At 40.7% G+C, this 21,854-nt stretch overlaps 1 protein-coding gene across 4 annotated transcripts in view; it reads right to left on the reverse strand.

Annotated features, from left to right (window-relative positions):
* Positions 1-10,717: 10,717 nt before the first annotated feature.
* ZNF292 (zinc finger protein 292) overlaps positions 10,718-21,854 on the reverse strand; it is a 97,464-nt gene continuing 86,327 nt past the window's right edge. For 3 of the 4 annotated variants that reach the window (XM_065911288.1, XM_065911290.1, XM_065911291.1), the window contains one exon: positions 10,718-20,209. In XM_065911288.1, the coding sequence (XP_065767360.1) occupies positions 13,064-20,209 (7,146 nt within the window). In that variant the 3' untranslated portion in view covers positions 10,718-13,063. Of the gene's footprint in view, positions 21,853-21,854 lie in introns of all 4 variants that reach the window. The other variant, XM_065911292.1, reaches the window with a different exon arrangement.

A 21,854-nucleotide genomic window follows, 5' to 3' on the forward strand; every position in this document is an offset into this window, starting at 1 on the left:
GGAGACCTGGGTTGGAAAGATCCCCTGGAAGCGACCCACTCCAGTATTCTTGCCTGGAGAGACCCCATGGACAGAGGAGCCTGGTGGGCTACAGTCCAGGAGGCACAGAGTGGGACACAAGTGCCTAAGCACACACAACACGACTGTTTCACTGCCAAGGGCAGATCTGAAGAGGGAGCCCAGGCCGAGGAAAGCCAGACACAGCAGATTCCTGTTAGACTGTGCCCTTGGCCTTGAAGAAGAAGTCAAAGCTCATCTTTATATTCTGGAACTTTACCTTCACTGAACCTGGATCTCCCAAGGCTTTGGGGCCAAGATGATACCATGAAGAAGCTATTTCCCCAAACTCCTACAGGTACCACACAGTCTGGAAGGGAGCATGCTCCCCACCAAATCTCTAAAAGCAGGACTTCAGCCCTGGACTCAGTCTCTTACACCACTTCCTACTAACAGCATCTTCTGTGTACAGTCCATCCAATCAATCAGACCGAAATCTGTTTCAATTTCTCAGCTCATCAACATTCTAACTTAGGCTTCACCGGCACTCTAATTCAGTAATATACTTCTACGGTCATTTCCAGACACTGCATTACTCCTACAATCTTAAGTTTCAACACTCCAGTCTTTCATGCCTAATTCTCAGCCTTATTCCCATAATACCCTCTCTTCAGCATCATTAAGACCTCCAGTCTCACACTGATTACCTGTGGAATCTAAAAACAATACAACAAATGAACTTATTAACAAAACAGACTCAGAGACTTAGAGAAAGAACTTACGGTTACCAGGGCGGGGGGAAGATGAGGGGAAGGGACAGATCGGGAGTTTGGGGCTGACATGCACACGCGGCTGTATTTAAAACAAATGACCAAAAAGGACCTACTGTATAGCACACAAAACTCTGCAAAATCCTACGTGGGAAAAAAAACCTAAGAAAGGGTATGGGAATACGTACAACTCAATCACTTTACTGGATACTTTACTGTTAAATCAACTAGACTCCAATATAAAATTTAAGAAAATTTAAACTGTATAAAAATAAAAAACATTGAGCCTTCTAACCCTCCCACTCACCCCAAAAAAGACCTCCAGTCCCTTGACTGTTCAATTTTCTTCTGTCCTCTTACATTTCCTGCCCTAACCAGGCTCGATATCCCCGATGAAACACCTGTCCTGGGACTATGCAACCTCTCCCCCCGACCCCACCGCCTCTGTTCAAACAGAGCAGCACTGCTGGAAATACTACAAGATTATGTCCTCCTAACTCAGCTGGGTTTTGAATGCTCTATCAGCAATCCTTATATGTATAGCCTCTTCTCCTATTCTTCACCTCAAACTTTAACATTTAAAAGTTGATTTCCTACTTTTTCAAGGCTTGCTGCAGGGCAGGAATGCTGTTTCCTAGACCATCACTGCTACTTAACAGACTTAGTCTAGAGGTCCTTTCTATTTGGGAACGCTGACCTTGGTCACCCATTCGAGGCGAGGTCCCATCGACTAACCTGCCGACTTTCGCCTCTTCAGTGGGACCTGCCCAGTCTCGCTCAGTCACTCAGGCGTGTCTGACTCTCTGTGGCCCCGTGGACTGTAGCCAGCCAGGCCCCTCTGTCCATGGGGTTCCAGCTACCACTCTATCTCCTCCTTTACAACCAAACTTTCCAAAAACAGGTTTTTACAGAGTCAAGCTACGAAACTGCCGAGGTCACCAATTACTTTCTTGCTACTGAATCCAAAGGATACTTTGCTTCCTTTTAGTCTCATGATCTTTCCTATTTCTCTTAATCTACTTTAAAATACTCAGTTAAAAAAAATAAAATACTCAGTTAACTCACCTCGGAGTTCAGCCGTAGGCCGTTTTGTATACATTTCTTTAGCCAATCGACCATTCACAAAACTGCTCCTCTTCCTGTCTCATCTACCTCAGTAAAGGGTATTTCTTCAACCATTTAAGCCAAAATCCTGGAAATATTCTGTACTTCTCCCCTCCTCTTCCCTTTCCATAACTCATAATGATTAAGTCCTGTCCAGTATTCTAGATCTCTCAAGTCCATTCACTTTTCTACTTTGGCCATCACCATTCCACACCAACAGTATCCTCTCCCCGCCACATGACTTGGAAAGCCTTTTTAACTGGTCTACTTGAATTCCCCAGTGAAATGCTCTCATTAGAGTGAATTTTTAAACTTGTAAGAATTTCATTGTTTCGTTTTGAAACCCAAATGTGAACAGAGGATAAAGTCCAATGCAATTAGGTCTAAGACACTGTGATGTGGCCCTTGCTTATCCTTCCTTGTTCACGTTAAACTCTTACCAGCTTTTTACCATCTCCTCAAAAGTTATCCTTACCAGTTTTTCATGTCTCCCCATCGCCTGGAGCTTTCTCTGCGTTCCCTCCCTCAACATCTCCCTCTTCAAGGACACAAACAGATGGAGAAACATACCATGTTCATGGATTGGAAGAATCAATATTGTCAAAATGGCTATTCTACCCAAAGCAATCTATAGATTCAATGCAATCCCTGTCAAGCTACCAACGGTATTTTTCACAGAACTAGAACAAATAATTTCACAATTTGTATGGAAATACAAAAAACCTCGAATAGCCAAAGTAATCTTGAGAAAGAAGAATGGAACTGGAGGAATCAACCTGCCTGACTTCAGACTCTACTACAAAGCCACAGTCATCAAGACAGTATGGTACTGGCACAAAGACAGAAATATAGATCAATGGAACAGAATAGAAAGCCCAGATATAAATCCACGAACCTATGGGCACCTTATCTTTGACAAAGGAGGCAAGGATATACAATGGAAAAAAGACAACCTCTTTAACAAGTGGTGCTGGGAAAACTGGTCAACCACTTGTAAAAGAATGAAACTAGGACACTTTCTAACACCATACACAAAAATAAACTCAAAATGGATTAAAGATCTAAATGTAAGACCAGAAACTATAAAACTCCTAGAGGAGAACATAGGCAAAACACTCTCTGACATAAATCACAGCAAGATCTTCTATGACCCACCTCCCAGAATATTGGAAATAAAAGCAAAATTAAACAAATGGGACCTAATGAAAATTAAAAGCTTTTGCACAACAAAGGAAACTATAAGTAAGGTGAAAAGACAGCCCTCAGATTGGGAGAAAATAACAGCAAATGAGGAAACAGACAAAGGATTAATCTCAAAAATATACAAGAAACTCCTGAAGCTCAATTCCAGAAAAATAAATGACCCAATCAAAAAATGGGCCAAAGAACTAAACAGACATTTCTCCAAAGAAGACATACAGATGGCTAACAAACACATGAAAAGATGCTCAACATCACTCATTATCAGAGAAATGCAAATCAAAACCACAATGAGGTACCATTACATGCCAGTCAGGATGGCTGCTATCCAAAAGTCTACAAGCAATAAATGCTGGAGAGGGTGTGGAGAAAAGGGAACCCTCTTAAACTGTTGGTGGGAATGCAAACTAGTACAGCCGCTATGGAGAACAGTGTGGAGATTTCTTAAAAAACTGGAAATAGAACTACCATATGACCCAGCAATACCACTTCTGGGCATATACACTGAGGAATTCAGATCTGAAAAAGACACGTGCACCCCAGTGTTCATCGCAGCAGTGTTTATAATAGCCAGGACATGGAAGCAACCTAGATGCCCATCAGCAGACGAATGGATAAGGAAGCTGTGGTACATATACACCATGGAATATTACTCAGCTGTTAAAAAGAATTCATTTGAATCAGTCCTAATGAGATGGATGAAACTGGAGCCCATTATACAGAGTGAAGTAAGCCAGAAAGATAAAGAACATTACAGCATACTAACACGTATATATGGAATTTAGAAAGATGGTAACAATAACCCTATATGCAGGGCAGAAGAAGAGACGCAGAAGTACAGAACAGACTTTTGAACTCTGTGGGAGAAGGTGAGGGTGGGATGTTTCGAAAGAACAGCATGTATATTATCTGTGGTGAAACAGACCACCAGCCCAGGTGGGATGCATGAGTCAAAGGCTCAGGCCTGGTGGGCTGAGAAGACCCAGAGGAATCGGGTGGAGAGGGAGGTGGGATGGGGGACCGGGTTGGGGAATACGTGTAACTCTATGGCTGATTCATATCAATGTATGACAAAACCCACTGAAAAATTAAAAAAAAAGAAAAAAAATCTCCCTCTTCAGTTAAGCCTTTAATTCCTTCCCCTCACTACAGACCATACAGTATCATATTCTCACTCTATCAATCTTACAGTATCCCTAGAATTAGGAAATTATAGTGATTGTGTAATTCTGAGCTCCATGAGAGTTTGAATAATCTTCCATTTAAGAATTCAACACAATTTTACTTCTAAGTATGTTCTGTTACTATGTTAGGGTTAGGGTTAGGGTTAAGGTACTGGACTAGGTTAGGGTTAAGGGTTAAGGATTAGGGTTAAGGTTCTGGACTAGGCACTTAGCATAAAGTGGGAGGTGATCTAATGGAAAGATTTCTGCCCTTGTGCAACCGATAGGTTGCTTTTGTGGCACGGGTGCTGAGATTTCAGCAAGGTAGGAAGAGAGCAATCACAACTGAAGATGAGCGGTATCAGGGAACTTGAGTGCTGGGACTGGCCATGCTACGGCTGGGGCTAACGCCTAACTTGAGAAACCTGGGTAGTGACTTTGCTTAACTGTGACGCAGGCAGCTGAACATGAAAGCCTGAAGCTGTGAAAAGTCTGGTCTTTGGGTTATGAATTCAGGTGTGACGGGCACAGTGCTAACACTGAACTCCACAGGATGGACGGCATCATCCAGAGAGTGCAGACTCACACGGAGCCAAAGGTCGAGTCCTGGGAGAACTAAGATTGGATCCAGTGAGGAAGCAGCCAGAAAAGCTGAAGATAAGAGGAAACCAAGAGCAAAGGCCAAAAAAACCAAAGAGAATATTTTAAAGAGGACGTCATCAACCCTTCTGAGTGCTCCTGAGGCAGTAAACGAGAAAAAGAAGAGCCAACAGCTCTGACAGCCCAGGAGAGGCTGCTGATCCTCATGAAGGCGACCTCAGAAAACCTGCAGGGTATACGAGGTGCCAGTACATGAAAAACGGAGGTAACTCAAATTTAGTTATGACGGGAACTAAATCAAAGAGGTTATAGCTGGATGGGATCAAAAGACCCCCTTCTTCACCCCTTTCCTTAAAGAATAGCAGCCGTTAGGGGCATGCTGTGAGCTGTTGGGAAGAATCCAGTGGAAGACTGATACGACAAGAATAGTTAATTCAGAGTTTTTGAGACGGTGAGGAGGGACTGACTTTTCCTAAGGAGAAGAGAGAGCAGATACCGATGCATTTGTAAATGTAGAGATGAAAAGCTGAGAATGTTCCTATCAAATTTTTGCATTTTTCTCAGAAAATTTAAAAACTGCCAAGTAGTTTTGAGCCTATTTGAGATTATTAACCTGCCTTTTGTAATAATTTTCTCCCATTCAACTGCTCAAGAGTAGACAGAAAACATTGAGGGTTTTCCAGATCATGTGAAGGGAGGTGCAGGGGTATGGTCTGAAGATATCGGTAAAGGGGAATCTAGCCTCTAAGCCAGACTGGATGAAGACAGGAGTGAACTGGTAAAGAGTGATCAAGTGGTGGGACTAACTGTTAGCTGTGATGACGTAGAAATACTTTTTAGTGGAGGAAGCTCAAGCAGATGAGCTGGAAAGTTTGTGGTTGGAGAAATGGAATTTTAATTCCAGACTTGGAAGTGATACAGGTTTTGATTATGTCAAAGCACAGTGCTCCCATTCATGGGAAGATCACTGCAATAAGAGGTACCTTGAATGAGCAAGGTCATTAGGAAATAAAAGAAGACATAATTTGTTCACTAAGTGGCAGATTGGGATGCAGATAATAAACAAATACAAAAATTAAACACACTGGTATAGAAAATGAACACAATGAAACTTCACTAGAGTCATCTGGGTGGCTCTCTGAGGAGCTGCCATTCAAGCTGAGTTTATAAACACAGAGGAATAAGCGTTCCAAAGAAAAGAAAATGTGTAAAGGCTTGAGGTGCTGGGGTGGGTGAGCTTACAATGTGTTCCAGGATGTGGAAGCATCAGGAAAATGGGACATCGTATGAGTGTCTGGAAAGCTTCCGGTTCAAGATGGCAGAGTAGGAGGAGGTGCGCTCATCTCCTTCTGGGAGAGGACCAAAATTGCAACTAGCTGCTGAACCACCACCAACAGGAGGATGCTAGAACCCAACAAAAAATGATAACCCACATCCAAAGACAAAAGCTGCAGGGAGATGGCAGGAGGGACACAATCACGATGAAATCAAATCCCACACCTGCCAGGCGGGTGACCCACAGACTGGAGAATACCACCCAAGTTGTTCTTGCACTGTTGTGAAAGTTCTTAACCCCAGGTTTCCCAGAGGGGGATCCGACAAAAGAACTGGGAATCCTCAGGGAACCTTGCCTTGAGGGCCAGCGGGGTTCGATTACAGCACTTCCAGAGGACTAGGGGAAACAGACTCCAGTCTTGGAGAGCACAAAAAAATGTTATGCGCACCAAGATACAGAGGCGACCCCACTGGACACTGAACCAAAACTGCCTGCCAGTGCTGGAGGGCCTCCTGTGGGACGTGGGTCGGCAAGGGCTCGCCACAGGGATGGGAGCACTGGATGGTCACCCTGGGTGTAAACCCTCTTGGGGCTCGCCATTAACTGCACCATTGAGTCTGCAGGCCCCAGGGCTGGGTTGCCTCAAGCCAAACAACTACAACGGAGGGAGTGCAGCCTCACCAATCAACAGGTAATTGTATTAAAGCTTTACTGAGCAAGGCCCTGCCCACCAGAGCAAGACCCAGTTTTTCCATCACCAGTCCGTCTCATCAGGAAGCTCATACAAGACTGTGAGCCTCACCCATCAAAAGGCAGACAGAAGAAGCACAGTCTCACAGTGGCTAAAACAAAAACCAAATTAGAGAAAATTAATCACAATAAAAAGCAGAAAGTTATGTCCCAGATGAAGGGACAAGATAAAACCTGAGAAAAACAACTAAAGAAATAGAGAGGCGACTTTCCAAAAGAATTCAGAATCATGATACTGAAGACAATCCAGGATCTCGGGAAAAGAATGGAGGCAAAGACTTGAGAAGACGCAAGCAATGTTTACCAAAGACCTAGAAGAACTAAAGAACAAACAAACAAGAGATGAGTAATACACGAGAAGGAATCAAAAGCAATAACTGAAGCAGAACAGATGAATGACCAGGACAACAGGATAGTGGAAATCACTGCGGTAGAACAGAACACAGAAAAAAGAAATGAAATGAAGACAGATTAAGAGACCTCTCAACAACATTGAAAGTGAAAGTGAAGTCACTCAGTCGAGTTGGACTCTTTGCTACCCCATGGACTGTGGTCTACCAGGCTTTTCCATCCATGGGATTTAGAGTACTGGAGTGGGCTGCTCTCCATGAAAGTGAAAGAGAGTGAAAAGGCTGGTTTAAAACTCAACATTTAGAAAACTAAGATTATAGCATCTGGTCTCTTCATTTCATGGCAAATAGTGGAAACAATGGCAGACTTTATTTTTGGGGGTTCCAAAATCATTGCAGATGGTGACTGCAGCCATAAGATACTTGCTCCTTAGAAGTTATGACCAACCTAGACAGCTTATTAAAAAGCAGAGACATTACTTTGCCAACAAAGGTCCATCTAGTCAAGGCTATGGTTTTTCCACTAGTCACGTATGGATGTGAGAGTTGGACTATAAAGAAAGCTAAGTGCCAAAGAATTGATGCATCTGAACTGTGGTGTTGGAGAAGACTCTTGAGAGTCCCTTGGACTGCAAGGAGATCCAACCAGTCCATCCTAAAGGAAATCAATCCTGAATATTCATTGGAAGGGCTGATGCTGAGGCTGAAGCTCCAATACTTTGGTCATCTGATGTGAAGAGCGGATTCGTTTGAAAAGACCCTGATGCTGTGGAAGACTGAAGGTAGGAGAAGGGGTTGACAGAGGATGAGATAGTTGGATGGCATCACCGACTCAGTGGACATGAGTTTGAGCAAGCTCCAGGAGTTGGTGATGGACAGGGAGGCATGGTTGCTGCAGTTGATGGGGTCACAGAGAGTCAGACATGACTGAGCAACTGAACAGAACTGAACTGAATGAATAGCTGAAAACTTTCCGAACACAGAAAAGGAAATAATCAACCAAGTCCAGGAAGCACAAAGTCCCAGGCAGGATAGACCCAAGGAGGAACACATAGAGACATATAGTAATCAAACTGACAAAAGTTAAAGACACAGATAAAATATTAAATATTAAAAGCAACACATAATAAACAAGGGAAAAATGACAAATGACATACAAGGGAACTCCCACCAGGCTATCAGCTGATTTTTCAACAGAATCTCTACAAGCCAGAAAGGAATGGCATGATATATTTAAAGTGATGAAAAGGAAGAACCTACAGTCAAGAATATTCTACCCAGCAAGACTCTCCTTCAGGTTTGACAAAGAAATCAAAACCCTTCCAAACAAGCAAATGTTAAGAGAGTTCAGCACCACCAAACCAGCTTTACAACAAAGCTAAAGGAACTTCTCTAGGCAGGCAGGAAACATAAGAGAAGGAAAAGACCTACAGAAAGTACACCCAAAGTAATTAAGAAAATGGTAGTAGGATCATACATATGGATAATTACCTTAAATGTACATGGACTAAATGCATCAACCAAAAGACACAGACTAGCTGGGTGGACGAAAACATCTGCCTGTATGCACTTCCACTTACCACATGACTGTTTGAGACTCCCCAAACTATATGTGACTATTTCATATTACTAAGTTAATCATGTTCCCATTATGGCTTACAATTATCTTTTTTGTCTGGCTATTGATTGTGAAACTGATAAACGTCTTTTACTCTAGTGAATTATGTAACTATTACTCACTTAATACCATTGTATGATTGGTCAGCAGAAAAAGAAAACTCAATTTTCACTGAAATGCTTCCGCGGTGGCTCAAATGGTTAACAAACTTGCCTACAGTGCAGGAGACCTGGGTTCAATCCCTGGGTTGGGAAGATCCCCTGGAGGAGGGCATGGCAACCCACTCCAGTGTTCTTGTCTGGAGAATCCCACGGACAGAGAAGCCTGGCGGGCTACAGTCAATGAGGTTGCAAAGAGTCAAACACGACTGAGCGACTAACCACAGCACGTTTTCACCAAAAACTAGGGTATAATAGAAAAACCTGTAATTACCTTTTAAAATCCAGATGCATATCAGAATTACCTTGACATTTTTTGAAAAATACAAATGCTCAGGCATTGCTTTTTTCTCCAGAGCTCCAGATGTTCCTAATGAGCAGTCATGGTTAAAAACAACTGGACTACACAATCATCTTTTACTTTTATCTAGTATGTTTTACTTCTTCTCTTTCAGATTCAGTGCTCCCATTTCACTTAGTTTGTTTTCCAACTTTTCCATCTCTTGTTTTTTATGATCTTTCTCAAGTCTTTATCAAGTGTAGTAGGAAAGCTTTTGTATACATATATATAAAAATGCATTATATATATTAGGAAAATAATGAATTTTTCCTTAAAAAATTATGACATTTTGATTCCACTAGACTTTGAATAGAATGTTAGATTTCTAATTAAAAAATAGATATGCAACAAAGGTTTACTGTATAGCATAGGAAACTATAGTCAATCTTATATTTCACTGTCATTGAAGTCTGAAAAATTCCCACTGTTAACATGTAACATCTTTTCTGTACAAAAGAAGTTCCACATGTTAAGACACAGTGGGTTCTTTAAAGGGAGATCTAATACAGTTTAGAAAACTTCTCTGATCACTGCCATCACCTTCCCACCCACTGACATCACACACACTACCCACTAATTTTTGCCTGAACTATTTCAAGTTTCCCAACTTTTAACTTCCAACTTATCCTCTATACTGTGCCAACTGCCTTTCTAAAATTGGTACCTGATTAGATTGTTCAACATAAATGCATTCAGTAAACACTTAAAAATCAAAGCATGGTGAAGATAACACGGCATACGAGAACCTTCATGATCTGGCCCATCGGCCTCTCTGGTTCAGCTTCTCCAACTCCCCATCTTTCCGCACTGACCACCGTAATACTGCAAATGCTGCAAATGCTGCATTATGCTACTTCCCACCTACAGCCGAGAATTCCCTTTTCCCCTCTGACCAGTTGTTGACCTCTCATTCATCTTTCAAGACTCATCTTTCTATAAACACTCATAACCACTTATCTTTCTCCTGAAAACAGAGCATTTCCTCCTTAATATCTCTAGCTTTTATGTAGTTTTAATAGCTACAGCAACTGTGTTTGCTTACCTGATCACACTTTGCCTTGTTAAACTCTCTGTCCAGCAGTTTAAAAAAATAATTTACTTATGCTGACTCAATTTGACATTGCTGGAAAATTCTCAAAATGTTACACTTCACGTAACTTGATGTATTTTGAATAACATGTTCTGACTGGTAAGATTCAAATTCTCTGGGTTTAGAAGAGGGGAAAAAAAAATCCACTTTTCAGAAGATGACACCTTAGGCAAATGTACACTGTGGGAAGGAAGTATCTCACAGGGATTGAGGAAAAGCATACCATGAAAAATATATACTTTTTGATTCTTTTTTTAATACTTAGGCATTACATTCCGTATCAAATTTTACCAACATGCTGTTGTTCTATAAATTCATCATTTATTTTATACCATAATTTGATTTTTCTGTTCCATGCTAAAAAGCCCACTATTCCATAATTACTTTTAGCATACAGTACCTGGAATATAAAAAAAATTAACTCAATGTTGGCAAATCTCCCCCCCGACACGTAGGAGAACAATTACAGAAACGTCTAGTGGTTAATTTTCTTAAGCTAATAAGCAAAAGAAAAGCCCCAATACATTGGCATTTTCCCTTAACAGGCTCATCACTACATTCATCAGAAGTAAGCCTATCTGCTGCTGTACTATAGAGCAGTTTGCCAAATTCCTACCTTTAAGAGTTAGGTCAACTTCTAAGAAAACTGTAGGAAACATTCAATTGTTGACAAAAATTTAATATTAAAATTATTCAAAGTTAAGTTACTATTAATTTAGAAAAAAAAACATGTATTAATCACCCATAAGAACAATTTTTATTTTAATAAATAACAGTGGGCTTACCAAAGGGTAGAGATTTTAATGTGTCAAGTTTTATGCATATTGGTAATAAACCTTAAGGAGGTGAAACCAACTATTCCATATACCCCATTCGGCCCTAAAAATAAAACTATAATACTTTAATAATAAAACTTAAAAAAATATTTCCCAAAAGAAAATAATTCACTCCTTGACCATGCTTATTTATTCAGAGTACCAGCAATTTCAGTTAATATTAAGTGCTTCATTTTTCCTGCAAGTCTGATGTTGCACAGGGAATATACACATTTTCATATCACAATATCATCAATATCTCAGGCAAATAATATTGTGAATGTAACTGGTTTATAACAAACAAAGTAAAAAATCAATGTTACTATTCATGGCAGATAGAAACAAAAGTAAATTTGAAAGGATGCTTTCTTTTGTTTCCAGTACTGATTTTACTTGGACTTCAAAGGAAGGTTCATAAACTCTCCTGAAATAACCTCTATCTCTGACCGTAAATCCACAGTATAAATATGGTGAATAAAGCTAAACTATAAGAGCTAACTATATACTGAATAATCAAAATAATCAATTATAACAACTAATACTGCTCTGGAAGACCAATCTAATGAAAAAAGTATCATTAGATATGGCAGGAAAATACAGACAAATCTGTACAATCTAACATCTATAAACAGTAAAATCAAAACATCCAACTTCCTTATAGAAAGTGTTTTATCTATGTAATTATAAATGTTTAAGGAACTCTTGCATTTTATAAACACAAGATGGGCTCACTTTGATGATACCAATTTTAAGATTTATAAAAATGTTTAAAAAAATCTTTCCACAAAAGTTTATACAGTTTAAAGCTATACACCAATCTATAAATCTCAGAAAATGGGGGGGGGGGGGGGACAAAACCTTTATAAGATCACATGTATAAAACAAGAAATGAAATGTGATTTTATTTAAGGCAATACTGGGCTACTTCACAAATCACCACCTCAAATATTTACACTGCTCCACACTACTAGTTTCTATCACATTCACAAAGGATTTTTTTTTTAAATACGAAATGTTTAAAATCTTTGATGTAGGAAATCCTTTATTCACATTTCCATTATATTTCATGGAATCATAGTAACTATATCCAATTAAAAGCTTCGAAAAAAAAAATGTAGCTATAGGAAATTCCTAAACAATCTGTTTTAATTTCACATGTATACCACCCAAAAAATCCTGGAAGGTAAATTTACAAAGTAGAGCAAGTTGTTGATATAATGAGCCTACTTTGTGAAAAGTAAATTTTTTTTGGAGATCATCTTGTAAATAAATGTTTTATGTAAAAAAATCAATGAACTATGGCAGAGTTTCTAGTTTTCAGTTCAAAAAATTCTTAAAACAATAAAAGAACAGTTTTAAAAACTTGATCACTTGGTTAAAAATTAAAATTCCAAATATAAATGTGTCATTTAATAGTTTAGACTTACACACTGCTGGTGGCAGCAAATGATTTACAATAATAAATATATACAAAAAAAGGTATCTACAAACAAAGAGTACTGTTACAGATGAGCAGTGACCTTGTGAGACAAATCAATCACACAGATAACTCAGTTTAGTTCATGAAAAGGGCAACTGGCTGATAGAAATTTGAGGTTTAGCTCAACTATTTACAGTAACTGAAGTATGGATTCTGTTCCTCAAGTCCCATAGGGATAAAAAAAATTTTACATGACAAAATGCCATGTTTTTTTTTTTTTTTTCTTTTTTGGCCAGGTTAATTCATGTCAGCAACAACAAAAAATAACGAAAAAGCTTCACAATTTTAGCATGCTTGATGGCTTCCTATTTAAAATAAAACTGTAAATAATGCATTTACAGCACACCGGTTATCAGTACTGCCCTCTCCCTGTGGCTTTGCCCACACCCACGTCTTTCAGAGCAGATACATCTGGATCATTTGAATGCACTTCAAGTTTTTTCAGACTGACGGTAGGTTTCATTTCCTGAAGCTGCTTTAAGACAAGCTCAGTGCAATCTTTCAGAGTCTTGTCTAGAACAATTTTTACATTCTCACTGCACTGAAGCTGTGTTGGATTGGCAAACTGTACAAAAGTTTCACTTTCTTTACAAGAACATATATGATTTCCACTAGTCACAGCAGTCTTGTCGACATTTTTCCTTGAATTTGAATGGGATCCTTTTTTACTCCCACTATTGGGATGATCTTTGTCGGTACTTTTCTTCTGTTTCACTGCAGACTCCTCCAGGAATTTGAGAAAGGATACCTCAAACCCCATTGGTTTAAAGGAGCTCCAGTCAAAGGACGCAGGGTGCTCCTCAGTGGTTTGAATGGCGACAGCAGTCTCCTCTTCCTTACGTGCACTACCTAACTCAACTGCCGGGGCTGCTTCCGCCTTTTCAACTTTTCTCTTTTTATTTTGGGAGACATTTTTTTCTTTATTAACTCTCTTCAAATTACTTGTTTTTTGTTTTTCTGACTGGCAGGGGTTATTTTCCTTAAAATCATTACTTACATTTGAAGAGGTCTGAGGCTGGGTCTCCGTACTTGTGTTGTCTTCATTTATTAATTTGGTAATAAATAATTCTGTTAGTTCATCCACTTCATCTTTTTCATTTTTCACAACTTCCTTCTGTGGAACTACAGCTGTTCTTGCATTATCATTGCTCTCTGATACACCTGTGTCAGAATCCTTCACACCAGTCTTTTCAACTTCTTGCTCAGAAGTTTCCTTTAACTGAGAGCTGCAACACCGTTTGAAGACAATGAGGAGATTGCGGTGTTGTGATGTAAATGCCTTAGATAACTTATGGCACTTATAATGTCTGATTATATTGCTTTCACTTGTAACAACTGATGTACACCCCTTTATCATACATGGATACTGGGTAACAAATCTGCTCGTACACTCAGACAAGGCATCATTTCTAGCCTTTATAGAATATACATGCTTTCCACGTTTCAGGGAGTAAGGCTTATTTTCTTCAATCTGCACAATCTTTGCAGTCTTGTTTTCCAAATTATATTTTTTCTTTCGTTTGGTCTTAGGCATTTTGACTCCTTCCCTTCCAGATCTGTATTTTGTCCCCCGGTGTTTAGATTTTGTTTTTTCTTGGTTTGCTTTGCTTGACATATTTTCCTGACCAGGTGTTAATCTTCGTGGCCGAATGAGATGAGCTTTATGCTTGTCATTATGCTTATTAAAAATGTGTCGGAGGAGATTAGACCGGGTTGCATATATTCGGTCACAGCCTTCACAATCACATTTGTATATGCCATCTTCTTCAGTTTTACTTCCCCTGGCCCCGATTCCATGATCTGCCTCAAGATGAACAACATAGTTCAAATATGTTGTAAATGAAGATTTACACTCTGACTGATCACATGGAAATTTCCCAACATCCACAGAAGCGGTCATACTTTCAATTTCTTCAGGCGACATCTCGTGAAGCTTCATGTAGTGTTGTATTAGGCCAGTAATTGCTTGGAAAATTCGGGAACAGTCACTCACCTGACATCGAAATTCTTTCACAGTTTGTTTCGTCTCAATTTCTTCACTCTCTTTACCAGCTTCGCTCTCTTCTTCAACCTCTGCAGAAAATGCAGGCAGATCTGATTTGTGCACAGCCTGGTAATGCAGAATTAGGTTCTGCTGTATCGTGAAGGCGGCAAAGCAGCCCTGATGAACACAGCGGTAAGGTCTGTAGGGACTGTATCTCGTGGGACACTCAGGAGACTGAGAAACCGGCTTCTTGCGTTTCCGCTCCTCCTTTTCCTTTTTATGTCTCCTAACTTTCCGTCCTTTGGTTTGCACATTTGTGAGAGGATTTGTATTACACTGTTCTGAAGTAATTGCAGTCACTTGAGAAGAACTTTCTGTTTTTTCAGGACTTTTTTTTTCTAGAAGTTGCTTTTCTGGGATCGCTGCTATACTACTGAGGGTGTTTTCTTTCATTGCTCCCAATCCCAGAGCAGGCTGGGATTCCCTTTTATTTTCCTCTGTCAGAGCTAGCTGTCTTTTTACTTGTGTAATTCGTGGGGCTGATGAATTTTCACTCTGAGATTTTCTTCCATAAGGTCTTTTTATTTTTAATTTGACCATTTCTTCTGTTGTAAAATGATGTACCAACTGACAGTGTGCCCGAAGATTAGAGTTTCTTGTAAATGTCTTTGTACATGTAGGTACTACACATTTAAATGGAGCAAATTTCAGCTGATTCTTCTTAATTTCAAGAATCATCTCTGGAGTGTACTGATGAATTTTCCCGTAGTGCTTAAATAGTGCATCTTTTGTCATAGCACTGTAATTGCACCCTTGGTTTTGACACACAAAGGGTTTATTAACTCTGTCATTAAACTGAATGTTGCTTATAATTTCAGAAACTGGCTGAACAACTGTGACATTTGAAATTGATTTCACAGGAGTAGGAGTCAGTGTCACTGATGTATTTATCAGCACACACTGGGGTGCTGGAGTGGACAGGTCATTTTCTAATTTTAATTTCTGTAAGCCTTCTAAAATCTCCTGCATTTGATCCTCCTTACGTAATACTTCAGACTGAGGAATGCTACTTTTTGTTGGCATGACACCTATGAAGGAGGGAAACTGAGATGACTCAGATAACTTGTTATTTTGTACAGTGTTTACTGAAGGAAGCTGAATGTTATAATTTATTTGAGCATTCTGTGATGTTTCACCAATACCCTGAGATCCATTTTTTACCTCAAGTATTTGAGAATTCATAGCACTTTTAATAATTTCAAGAGTCTTTTCAAAGTTTTGTATGACATTGTCTTCAGAGATCTGCAAATCAGAATTTATTGAAGGTGTGCATGAATTCAAAGCCATCATTTGGGAATCACCATTTTCAGTTTTTAATGTTAAAGGAGCTAACACTGTATGGGACTCCAGACTGGTTTTGAAGTTTTCTTTCACATCAGTCATAAACAACTGATTGTCAACATTATTTAATTTCTGTGTTAGATTTTCCACCAAAACCTGAGGTTCACAATTGGGAATTACAGTGGAATGAAGGTTAGTAGTTGGTATCTCAATGCTCTTTGCTATAAGTCCCATTGCTGTCAAGTCACTTGTTACCAAGTTTTGGGGAGTATTAGGGGCAATTAGTGGAGGAGTAACTTTCTTTCTTCTCTTAGAAGCACTGTTTCCTTTCTTATTTAAATGACTAGACCTTGTGTTCTGAGGACCACTTATAACTGAAACATGTGAACTGCTACCGGTAAAATTTTGTGATGGCCCGCTAGAACTAGGGAATGAACCAGAACACAAACCATTTTCAACAGTCTTCAGCAATAAGTCGTTTGTTGGGAAAACAGGCAAGCTGCTGCACTCCTCCATGGAGGAGGCTTTGGGGTTTGGGGTCCCGTTCTGGCCTGTCAGCAGGGGGCTCGGGTGGCACACGGTCTGCAGCAGCGTTGGCACAGGTGGGTTTGGTATCACTGTCGCGTTCACCTGTGCTGCGTCGGAGACACAGCCTGTGGGGACGTGAGGGAGCGCATCGGCGCCCTCAAACGTACTGGGGATACCAGCCGTTTCCAAAGCCTGCTTGATGATTTCGCTCCCCTCCTGACTAACACTTGTATTAAAGCTAGTCACACCAGTCCGAGGAAATGTATTTGGTAAAAATGTTGAGGAGCGGTTTTCAGCAGCAAGAAGTTGCAGGAATGACGGATCTTTAAAACATGCTTCTGGATTGAATGTAGACTGTTGTGGCTGCTGCAAGTTTACTGCATTTGTAGAGAGAATCATGCTGGCAAGAAGAGAAGGCTGCCCATTATTCTGTAGAAGTTCTTGAGCAATTTCTGCCCCATCGAGTGGTTTACAGTAAGATCGCTTAGACAAGTGCCCACCCAGAGATCGGGGGTTGGTGAAAGCCCTGTAACACCTGCTACAGATAAACTTCCCATCTCTAATGATCGCCGGCCATTTGGCCCTTTTGTTGTGCTTGGGTTTTCTTTCCTTCCCACTGGGGCCCCGCCCGCGGTCTTTCTTCACTTTTTCCGGTCCAGGCTGTTGGGCACCAGTGCCACTGAAGTCATCTGCAACACTGACTTGTGAAGGAAAAACTGCATTCTCACCATTCCCTCCCTTTAGAAAGGAGGAACTGGTGTTTCCTTCGATCTGCGAAGAAAAATGATTTGTATTATTTTCCAGTTGGGAGAAAACGGAGTTATTCCCACTGTCTGCTGGTGAAGGGAAGAGAGACACGGAGCTGCTTTCTGCAGGTAATGGAAGAAAAGGGTCTGAGCCACTGTCAATATTCAAAGGCAAAACCGTTTTGGTTAGGTCTTCCATTTGTGCTGGCAAGGTGGTGCTAGATAAATTCTCCATCTGGGAACATAACAGACCACCACCCTGTTCATTCTTATCCTGAGAAGGTATATTTGGATTTATGACACTTTCCACCGAGGGCAACAGTGGAGCTGACACCCTTGCTAAATGAGCTGGGAAAATGGATGATGCGACATGCTGCAACTGATCAGAACAAGCAGGAGTCCCGCTGGCTTTGGTCTGTGGTGTAAAAAATGCGTTATTAGAGCTGCTCATCTGCGATGGCAAAAAATAAACAAACTTTCCATTATTTGGTGTATTTAAATTGTTAGCTTTCTGACCCCTTTTGCTTTTGCGTTGCATTTTGAATGCTGCATACTGGTCGGGGTGTGCTGTCTTCATGTGTTTCCCAATACTCTGTGAAGAGTTATAAGTTCGAGTACATCCCTCAACCTGGCAACTGAATTTCTGAACTGGCGCTTTTGGAGGCACTGACGGAGTTCCTAAAGAAGTACTGAGGTTGGGCTGTGGTGGAACAAATGTGATACTTTCCAGCGTCTTCAGAGGTAAACTATAAAGACTGGATGATGTTTTAACGTTACCTCCACATTCAAACTTGGGAGTTGGTAAACTGTTTTGAAACCCTGCCTGGTTTTGCACAGAAAAGGTCATCAGGTTGCTCACTTGTCTTTCTAAGTTTTGCGTGGTCATGCCGTCTATCTTGAGGGCTTCTGAGGCCACTAAAGAATTCTGAGTAATCTGGGTTTCATGAAAACAATCCTGTTCCTTTCTCTCCTGGAAATCTGTGTGACACAAATCATTACAAGCATTTTCAACTGGTGTATGTAAGTTTGTGACCAGTGATTCACCAGTGCTTTCTATAGCTGAGTTTTCTTGCTTTCCAGAGCTCTCCTCGACCCCCTGATTGAGGGACACTTTAATGGACACAGCTACCTCACCGGCCTGAAGCAGAGGAGTGGGAGCCGTGGTTCCTAAACCATCTGGCAGTGCTCCATCAGTCTGCCCGAGCTCCGAAGCAGAAATCTGGTCTTGTTTGCTCACAGGTGATTCTGCCTTGCTTTTATCACAAGCATCACTTCTATCAGCTGGGATGGTGTTTTCAACACTATTTTCTGAAGGAAGCATGGCCCTTTCTTTCTCAGAGTTCCCTTCTGTACTCTGACTCACTCTGGAAGGCTGAACAGAATCTCTGGCTGAATCAAGTTGGTCTTCAGGAGGCAGCACTTTTTCAGGAGTACTGTGATCTTCCAGATGCTTTTCAAGCTCACTCTGAGAACGGTAAACTTTACCACAACCTGTGAACTTACATGTGTAGGTGTTATAATGCTGCGCTTCATGGTCGTACAGTAAGTAAGCTTCTGAGAAAATCCGGCCGCATCGAGGAAACATGCACTTGGCCCTGAAGACCGGGTGCTCCTTGCGGTGGGTTAAGAGCTCTGCGTAGCTGTTAAAGCCGGCCCTGCACTTCATCTGTATACAGATGTACGGCTTGCTGCCACAGTGCATCTGTAGGTGGTCATTCAGGTGAGTAACACTTACAAAATGCCGCCTGCAATACTGGCAAATAACTTTTTTGCTTTGCATTTCAAGAAAGCGCTTGGCATCTTCATTATCCTTATGTCCCTTTACGTGAGCAATTAAATTTTTAAAGTACTTAAAGCCCTTTTTACAAAATGTGACAGGGCAATTGAACTCGTTAACAGGCACTGGTTTCTGGACTGGGACCGCCGCTGGCTCGTAAGACCTGTCTCTGTCATCAGTGTCGCCGTCTGAGCCGTCACTGTCGTTGAACACGATGAAGTCCGCGGAGTAGAGGCTGTTCTTCTTGATCGGCCGCTGCTCCTGCTTGGCCACAGCACTCGTCTTCTGATTCTCGTTGGTAGTTGTGATCTTAGGAGGCCTTCCCAGCCTTCTTAATGGTTTCATAGCTGCCAGCCTCTCTTTGCTTGACTGTTTAACATGCAACGTGACATGAGGGACGAAGGTCTCTTTAGAGCTAAAGCTCTTTGCACAAATGGGGCAACTGTAAACCCCGTCCTTGAAATGTTTCTGAGCGTGCCGCACGATCCGGTGGCCGAGGAACTCCTTGTCACAAAGCACACAGTACTGCATGTAGGCCTGCCAGTTCCTGAACCGGGCCGATATGAACCCCCTCTCTCTCAACTGCTTTATCTCTCTCTTTTTCTGCTTTTCATCACAAGCGTCTCTGAGGAGGCCAGGGTTAGCACCGATTCCACCGTTCACAGCAGTGTCTTTACTCTCCTCCTGGTAGTCTGCTGCTTTCTCATAAACCTCACTGTCATTTAATTCATCTATTGAAGACACGATGGATGCTTCCTCTCCCATTAACGCAAGACACTGCCGTTTTAAAGTCTTCCAATCCCAGAATTCTGGATCAAAGGGCCACTGAGTTTTCAGCACAAGCAAGAGCTCGCAGCGTAAGGAATTTGGTATTGGAAGATTCTCCTCATCGTACTTCTGGTCTGGCTGGTTATACAGCATTTCCACAGCATAATACGCATCTACCGTAGGCTCAATGAGAAATTCACTCAGTTGACAAGCACGTTTAACTTCCAGATCATCAGGCAACAAGCATGAAATGGTCTTGCAGATAGATATTTTCACTTCAGTATTTTCTGTAGATTCCAGGCGAAGAGCTTTTACGCATAACTCTATACAAGTGGCAAGTCCAGCTCCTTCAGTCTGTGAAGAAGCAAGCAAGAAATGTTACCTTAATTTACACTCATCAACACAGATTTGTAAATTTAGTAATTTTAAAACTGAGGTTTGTTTTCTCAAATTTTGCAATAGCCCATCTATGAAAATAACCCCTCCCAAGCACTGTGGCTGTGTGTGTGTGTGAAATGAGCTGCAGAGAATAGCAGAAAAAACATAAATGTTGGTAGCTAAGACATGAGTATAAAATCATGTAATGGCCAGACAAACTTGGATGCTATTTAACTTTTCTGATCTTTCACATCACAATATAAAATAAGAGATCAAAACAACACTTAAAACTTAATGAAACTGTTGTGAACATTAATAGATATCATGCATCTAAAGTATCATCTTTGGCATATAGTAAGTGATCAAGAAATGTCGTTAACTTTATCATAAATTTCATTTCCTAAGTTTGTATTTACAATCCTTCTGAAACAACAACCCTCTTAGTTTAGTTATAAAACTGAGAATGTCCCCATAATTCCTAACTCATTAGCAATGAAAAGAGATTCTCATATTTGAGAATAAAGTTTTTTTTAAAGGGAATCCTAATTCAATCATAAAGTGAAGTGAAGTGAAATGAAGTGAAAGTCGCTCAGTCATGTCCGACTCTTTGCAACCCCATGGAATTCTCCAGGCCAGGATATTGGAGTTGGGTAGCCTTTCCCTTCTCTAGGGGAGCTTCGCAACCCAGGGATTGAACCCAGGTCTCCTGCATTGCAGGATTCTCTACCGGCTGAGCCACAAGGGAAGCCCAAAATTGAATGCCAAATCACCTACCTTATGACTGGAACATCCTAAGAATTAGGAGTAGCAGGAGACACAACAAACCTTTTATCCTTTTGAATTAGCATCTTGAACTATTATGATAATATAGCAGTAACAAAGGTAAGAGTCATTTGAAAAATATATGAAGAGATAAAAATATATTTTAAGAGGCTAAAAGACAACAAATAAATGAGAAATAAGCCAGTCACAAGATGTGGCCACATTCAAGGGAATGAAATATGTGTGCTTTACACCAAAGGGCAAGGAAGTCAAAAGAAGTTCAAAAGAGCTGAGAGGATTTGTATTTTCACAGGTTAAGAAGGAAACAAAATATTTCACTAAAAGGGAAGCTTAGATTTGTGGGCCAAGAGGACAGCGAGTGAAACAGGCTGAGAAACTGGACTGGCCATCTTCATGTTGTAAATCAGCCTGAAACCTTATCAAAGAAGGCCAACAAGAAACAGTGTCAAAATTTTTGTTCTTGTGAGTTTTTTTTCGGTCTGTATATGTGTGACTGAAGATTAAGTTTATGGGTAATGTTCAATTCATGAACTGGTTATATGACAACTATCTTTAGAGCTGAGTCGAGAGAGAGCTAGGTGGACAGCGTAAGAACTGAGTTAAATTACAGAGCACTGGAATGGCATCTGGAGAATCAGAGGAGTGCTTAGTGTGGGAAAAAAATCACACACGTGGCGCTCAGACGCACCTCATGAGGAGTGAAGAGAGGAGAAAACTGCCTTTTCTTCATGCTGCGTTTCATGTCTCTTGGGTTACTAGGAACTGTGTCTGGCCAACACCACGTGCGAGTCTAACAGGTAAGCAGATTAGGGCCCTCTCCTTCCTTCACTCAGCGCCT

Source organism: Muntiacus reevesi, chromosome 19 (assembly GCF_963930625.1).
Source record: "Muntiacus reevesi chromosome 19, mMunRee1.1, whole genome shotgun sequence".
NCBI classification, from domain to species: Eukaryota; Metazoa; Chordata; class Mammalia; order Artiodactyla; family Cervidae; genus Muntiacus; species Muntiacus reevesi.